Genomic DNA, 7,440 nt, shown 5'->3' on the forward strand with positions numbered 1-7,440 from the left:
TGACTCCCTAGATTTTTATACACACATGGATGTCGACTGAAACAAGAAATAGCTTAAACGAAAAAAAATATATATTTTTTATTTTTTGTTAGCAAAATGTCACCTTAACTATTGAATCACTTCATATTTTTCATACGACACTTGCATAAAAGTGTGACTTAATAAAAACACGCCAAATACATGAACCTTTTCGTCACATATACATACACAACACACAAACGCGTAAAAATCAATCTTCGACAAAATGGATTTTATTTACAAGATATGGTTTATCACAATCTGTCTACAATCGGTTTCATGGAACCTGGCCGCGTTGGCTGCCCCAAATTGTGCATGGGTTGTACCCATGTTGTCACCGTGCCTAGGTTTCATGATCGGTCAAGAGCCATCGGTCCTTTGTTGCATGTCAGTCGAGAACATAAACGTATTGGGGAGAACCAAAGATGACCGTGTGGCAATGTGTGAATGTTTTAAACAGGTGGCAAGGGTGATCACTTATGACGCTAAACGACTTCCTCTTTTACCCAAGAAATGTGGTGTCAACTCGTCGTTTCCTCCCATTGATAAGGAATACGACTGTGGAAAGTTAGTTTCTTTCTCTCCATTTTCATTAATATATGTACTCGTGGTTGATCATATAGTTGGTCGGTGATATATGCAAGAACTGTCGGTAAAAATAGTTTTCACGTCATTTTGTTATGACGTCTCAAGTATTTACCGATGGATCATGATAACTAACTTATAGACATTTGTTTCGTTTAAATTAACATATTTTGGGTTTGAACGAGTCGGTCGAATAAAAGATTGGTTTGCTAAGTGAAACTTAAAGGCGTTTTAACAATCGGTAAAAAAGGAAAAAAAAGTTTTGACACATATTGTCATGACAAATGAAGAAATACTAAAAGATTTGCATATATTTTTATTGCTTTTAACGATTTGTAGCAAGTCGTTGAAAAGTGTTAAAGGCGTTAACATATCTTCAACATCTAAAGGTCCTGAGTTTAAGTTCCGAAAAGTAAAATAAAAATTACCGTTTAAAAAATGTATATAATATATATAATGCATACAGATATTAAAGTCTATAGGGTATGATTTAATTATTTGCAGGGTGAAATAAGCTTTGGATGTACTGCACAAGCATGAACTAAAAGCAAATTATGGTTGTATTGAATTAAATAAGTACTTGTGATTTTGTGTATATTGTAAATATAATTATCTACAGATGGAATTCAAAAACCCAAAAAATAATAAAATAAAAACTGGCTAGAACATTATCTTGTAACTTGATGCAGCCTAATAAAAAAAACCATTATACCTCAAGAATTAAAGTAGCTTTATATCAAACTTCAATGAAAAAAAAACCAGATATTCAGTTGCCTAAAAACCGCAGATTTACATGTTATAACTGGTAAGAAAAAGCAAAAAACAAGTGTTTATGGTGTGTGCTTTCATAAAAAATTTCGACAATTAGCGGCTCTACATAAACAGGGGACTTTAACTTCATCCTGCTCATCTTGATCAAATTTGTAATCATACCTGTCACCACAAATAACAGATCATGTAAAAACTTCTCATTCTAACAAACCGATATTATTTAACTTTTTTAGCAATATGTAAAAGCCATACGTCAGTTCATCGCCAGCTGCAACGTTGGTTTTAGCTATAAGAACAATCCGACTCTCGTCACCCATACTCAAAATCCTAGCATAACAATTGGGCATACACTGCACAGAAAAAAAAGTCAACAGTTTGGACCAGTCAAACTAAGTAAAAAGTCAAACATAGAACTTTTTGCAAAGAGAACTTACCGAATGATTGATTAAACGAGCCATATTACCCTTATCCGTCGCATCAATTACAATATCCTCACTAATCTTAAACAGCTGCACAACAAAATAATATTATATTAATCACAATAAATACTAAAACAATTATTAATTTTCATAATTAAAGAATTAACTCACATAGCAATCTTTCCCTTGTGATCTATATTGTACCTCCCTTAAATCCGCAACACTGCGCCTCACTTGCTCACCACGGTATTCAAGAACCTGCAAAATAATACAGTTAATAAAATAATTGGCGTGTTCCTAGAAACTTCTAGAAATAAATAAAAAATATATACCATTTCTCCTTCTAGAATCTTCCGGCGTGCAAAGAGGCCCCATCCATGTATTCCAGATTTACCGAAACAGATCCGATGTTTTTCAATCCTCTGAGTTTAGAGACACACGATAAGAACGATGCATAAGCGAATGTATTCACATGACCCGAAAGTAAATCATACCTGTAAAGTATTGAGTCGTTCTTTGAATGTAGAGCAAGTATCCAGATCTTGAATATCCTGTATTAAAATAAGAATTAAAACTAGAATATGATTTTAGAATAATTAAATACTTAAAAAGGGTATGAGATTACGTTGTGAGAGGTTAAGCTATCAATTTCGTCTAGTGAATGCTGGGTCGGGCCAATTAACCGGTGGAATATTGCTTCCTTCACGTCATTCTAAAAATAAATAATAAAAAATATATAGATGTGAGAGAAAGCAAATGGATATAATACGTCACTAATTTAATATAATATTTCAAAAGAAAAGCGCACCTTTGTAGTTTTTCGTCTATAAACGCGACACCTGGCAGCCGATTGTGGCTCAATCTCCTCATCATCCTCGACCGTTGATGAAGTCGAACTTGTACATTGCACGAGCCTTGACCCCCTAAAACTCTGATTATGATTATTGTTTTCAAGTAATCCTTTTGCACAGAACACCTCTGAAGAAGTCCTGATCACAATCCCGTTATCCGCAGGGGTTCTGAATAAAGATAAACATGTAACACGGTTTAACAATAATAATAATAATAATTAATCCTAAAAATCAATAATGATAATAAATAAGTTTTGTAGCGTTACTTGTGGAGAGCACAATATGTTGACCATTTGGTTTTACATATCCCGCCTTTCTCAGATGAATGCAACTGAAAAATATTTTAGTGTCATCAAATATTCATACTATAATACTAATATATTATATTTGACAAACAATTTATGGATATATTACCTCAACACAGTAACCGGCCCGTGAAGCACACGTGGCATGGAAAGGTGTGGAACATTTGCAACATTGTATGCACGAACCATGAACTTGGTTACAAATTACACATCTCTACAAAAAAGTTCAAAGAAAATAAACAAATAAATAAACACGATAAAGTTTGACTTTGGTCAACATGTGACATTGTTTTTAGTTTTTACCTTCACAAATGATTCGGGTGGAATCCTATAAAGTCCAACTGCGGGTTCCATCTTTTCACCGCTTAAGAAAGCAACCTCGGGTCGAAACCATGCACATATGACGTGGACCCACAACGTATCAATATTAGTTGGCTTCAACGCACCGCCTGTAGAACAATGATACAAGTTAACGTTTGTTTTCCATCCCTGTGGTTTTGATATTTTAACCCTTTCAGTCTAAATTTGAACTTTGTCATATTACAATTTTCGTGTCTGGCACTAACTCTATTATTAGATATTTATGTTAATTGAAAGGGTATTATGGTCCTTTTATATCTAAGGACAATTTAATTACCTTAAAACCGTTTAACAGTTGGGACAGCCCAACTATTATTAGTTACATATATAATCCTTAGGTGTAAAATGACTTAAATGCCCTTTTCATTTAACATAAAAATCTAACAGACAATAATTCGAAAACAGAGTAAATGACTATTTTAACCTTTGACAGGGCAGAGACAACACTCCCTCTTCACCTCGGGTGTTTCACACGCCCTACAAACCCAAGATGTGAAATCATTCATATCTCTAACTCCATAGCATTCTTGATGGACAGCTATTTGGCATCTGATAACAAAAGAAAAATAACATTATTGACCCTGATTAAATAAACCGTTCACATTTTATTGCATTACATATTGGAAAGAACAAATATTCAGACCTGTTACATATAATGATTTTGTTAATATCATAATCTTCATCCCATCTACAGATTGCACACCGTTCGGTTGTCCACTTTACAGAAATAGGTTCATATTTCTCTATAATTATCAAAAAAATAATCAATATTATTTAATAAAAAAATAGTAAAAACTACTAAAATTTAAGAATATGAATAATACCTTTAAGAAATGAAAACAGTTGTTGTTCATCTAACTGAGTCGAAGCAACCTTATAATAATCAATCTTAAAGTCTACAAGCTGCAACGTTAAATGTCAAATAATTATAATAATAATAATAATAATAATAACGGATATAACATATTTTAATCAAACTATACCATTTTTTCTAGTGGTATCGTCGAATCTTTGACTTTAATGCTGTGTTTCCACTTTTTTGCTCTGGAACCAGTATGCCGTTCCCATTCGGATGGAGTTTGCTTCCTGGTCCCACATGAACCACACTTGCACTCAATTCTGATACAAACATATAAAAACTAGAGTTAATTAAACATTGTTTAAAATTTTTAAACTGAAAAAATGCGAACTTACAGATGAAGATTTGTATAGTAAATCCCTTCCATTTCCGTACAAACAACAGGTATCTTTTCAGGAATTGTACTATAGCCATTGCTTTCGGTACAGCTGCTGACTTTGGGCTGACTTTCGTCTACAACTATTTGGTCAAACGGATATTGAACTTTGCATTCGGTGCAGTAATATACATTGTTTTCCATATCCTTCAATCAATATAACCAATTAAGTCAAACTAATAAAATTCTAAAAGTCACAAATCAATAAAACTGCTAGTAAAAAATATTATAATACCTTGAAACAACTGCTTATAATATCATCATGTACCCAAAGATTACAGCCATCACAGCATATCTAAACAAGTAAAGATAATCAAAATCCACTCGTTAAGCAAAACAAAGATACGAAATAACATCCGCAAAAACTTACCTTATTACGGTTGAAATATTCATGATCAAGATCCGTAGCGGGTCCCACACGGATCTCAACCAAATCCGGATCAATATAACATTCTTGCTTATCTCTGTATCCAGAATTCAAATACCCATTTTCTATACTGTACGCCTCTTCTATCGCCTTACGAAAATCCTCTCGTTTGCAACCGTATAAGTGAGTTTGTCCCTCAAATCTAATTATTTTATAAAAAATTTAGTAAACCATTATTAGTATTTTTTTTATTCGGGGTACCCTCCGTTTACATGCATCACAAGGGGGTTGGATCAAAAGTTTACAATTTTACCCTCTTGTGATGCTGTAATATTCGTTAAGGGTGAGCAGAAAACCAAATTTACCGAACCGAAACCAAATTAACCGAAAAAACCAAACCGAAGCATTAACCGACAGTCAATTTTTTGGTTTTCCATTTTTAAAAGGCCGAAAAAAAAACCGAACTGAACCAATTGATGGTGATGAAGATGATGAAGACTAGGACTAAACTTTTAAGATGAACACGATGATGAATAAATATTGGGACTAAACTACAACTCTAGCAACTTTGTTTTCGTATGGTTCCATGTAACAAGCGTCTAGTTTTGTTTTTTAATTCAATATTATATGCGGTACTCTAATACGCTCTTACAAGCTTAAAATCATCATTTTCATTTTTTAATTTTTTTTACAATGTCTACACAGAATTGAAAAAAAAAACACAAAAAAAACAACTATAACCGAAACCGAAAGGTTTGTTTATTCAAAAAACGATGACTTCGGTTTTGGTTTCGCCTAATAACCGAACCGAACCATGCTCGACCCTAATATTCAGGTACACCAAATACAAAATATTCCCATGAAAATATAACTAAAAAGTACAACAAATAAAGCACAAGGTACCTATCCATATACTGCAAAAATGGAAAGATCATTCCACCCTTCACCCAAGCATAATCCTAAACAACCAAAAATAATAAACACAACCCAAAAAGGCAAAAACCATTAAACACAAAACCAAATAACCGAAATTTAAAACCGAACGTACATACCCGAGTTCCTTTCCTTGAATACCCATAAAACATAACACAAACAGTGTTGGCAACAAAAGCTTTCTGCACAGACACAGGAGCTTCATGTATCGCATCAATCACAACCGCGGGCCAAGCCGGAAACCTATTCGAACACTTCGCCCAAACAATATCACCCGTTACAAAATCCCGTGGGCCAAATAAATCCATCCCATTGTTCTTCTTCACCTTCCCATTAACATTATTACTATTACTATTATTAATATTGTTATCAAACACATTATCGTCGAAAAACACCTGATTATCAATAAAACACGAATCGACTTCCATTTCCATTCCCACACTCGGTTTCTTCTTCGATACGAACTCCCCGTCATGAAACGGGTATTTCCGCTTATTCGAGCTCTCGTTATCGTTCTCTTTATTCCACAACCCGTTCCCCAAATCAGCAAACCGAGACGGGCGGACTGAAACCCGTCCCCGGGACGACTTAAGCAACTGAATTGAACACGAATTGGGCTTCAATTCGGTACCCGAATACCAGGCGTTAACCACATTATCATATTCGATAAAACCTGGTTCGGTTTCGACGTTTTCGACAATCGTTCGGTACTCTGTAGCTGTTCGTTGTTTCTTCACGAAACTCATGGGCGGATAAAGGGTTTGGTCATGTTCAATTTCATCAATTGTCTTCATTTGTTCATCGAACAGAAACCCTAATTTCAGAAACTGAGTCCAATTAAGGGTCCGGAAGAATCGGAACACGTTGAAAGTGATAATTTGAGCAATTGGGTGAGTGAATCGGTGATTTAAATGAACCAATCGATGAATAATCGATTGAATTGGATAAATTTGGTGGGTATTGATCGATTCGCCACAAAAACTCAGCAATTGGATTGGAATGAACACAGAAAACAAACCCTAATTGGATTATTAATTGAAGAACAATTTGGGGAAATTGAAGGAATTGAATGATTATTATTAATATTATTAAATTTGGGTTTCTGCGAATGAATCGAAAGAAGGAGGTATGAATATGAATGAAGGAAATAAAAAGATTTAGGAATTGCTATTCAAGTTATATAATAATAATATTATTATTATACGACGTGTTTTTGTAAGCATAAATATAAAGGCTATGAAGGAAGGTTTGTAGAGTGGTACTTGTGGTTTGTATATATGCAAAGTTTAGACCTTGAGTGACAAATGTTTTGTTTTTATGTCTACTTATTTATTTTATTTTGGAGTGTGCAACAAGTAATATCTGGGCTGATTAGAGGTGGGCAAATAAAACGGTTAATTAAAATGAATCGAAGCCAAACTGATTTGAAATCAACTAAAATCATAAGTTCGGGACCGGATTATAATTTTTTTCACCAAAACGGTTAACCGAACCGAAACCAGGGAAAACGGTCAAAACCCAAACCGAAACTGATCGTAACCTGGTCAAGAAACTGATTTCAAACCGAACTGAAATAGATCATAAACTGGTTTTGAC

The 7,440-nt window shown here is 34.0% G+C and overlaps 2 protein-coding genes across 2 annotated transcripts; one reads left to right on the plus strand and one right to left on the minus strand.

The window, feature by feature from the left end:
• Positions 1–244: 244 nt before the first annotated feature.
• On the plus strand, positions 245–1,143 carry LOC143600689 (non-specific lipid-transfer protein-like). Its single transcript, XM_077078308.1, has 3 exons — positions 245–585; positions 943–1,015; positions 1,108–1,143. Exons 1-3 carry the CDS (start codon positions 245–247, stop codon positions 1,141–1,143), a joined length of 450 nt encoding a protein of 149 aa, XP_076934423.1.
• A 160-nt stretch (positions 1,144–1,303) lies between these two features.
• On the minus strand, positions 1,304–6,904 carry LOC143600691 (histone-lysine N-methyltransferase ATX3-like). The gene is made up of 20 exons (XM_077078311.1): positions 5,964–6,904; positions 5,815–5,870; positions 4,915–5,113; positions 4,780–4,839; positions 4,504–4,691; positions 4,293–4,428; positions 4,134–4,212; positions 3,953–4,052; positions 3,734–3,858; positions 3,253–3,398; positions 3,059–3,163; positions 2,911–2,975; positions 2,602–2,812; positions 2,419–2,505; positions 2,288–2,344; positions 2,126–2,215; positions 1,965–2,051; positions 1,809–1,883; positions 1,627–1,724; positions 1,304–1,536 (listed from the first exon to the last, which is right to left on the minus strand). The coding sequence occupies exons 1-20, from the start codon at positions 6,636–6,638 to the stop codon at positions 1,449–1,451; spliced, it is 2,727 nt and encodes a 908-aa protein (XP_076934426.1). The 5' UTR covers positions 6,639–6,904; the 3' UTR covers positions 1,304–1,448.
• Between the last annotated feature and the right edge of the window lie 536 nt (positions 6,905–7,440).

Source organism: Bidens hawaiensis, unplaced genomic scaffold (assembly GCF_021521415.1).
Source record: "Bidens hawaiensis isolate Kalapana, Puna unplaced genomic scaffold, B.hawaiensis_p1.1 tig00054789_1, whole genome shotgun sequence".
Lineage (NCBI taxonomy): Eukaryota > Viridiplantae > Streptophyta > Magnoliopsida > Asterales > Asteraceae > Bidens > Bidens hawaiensis.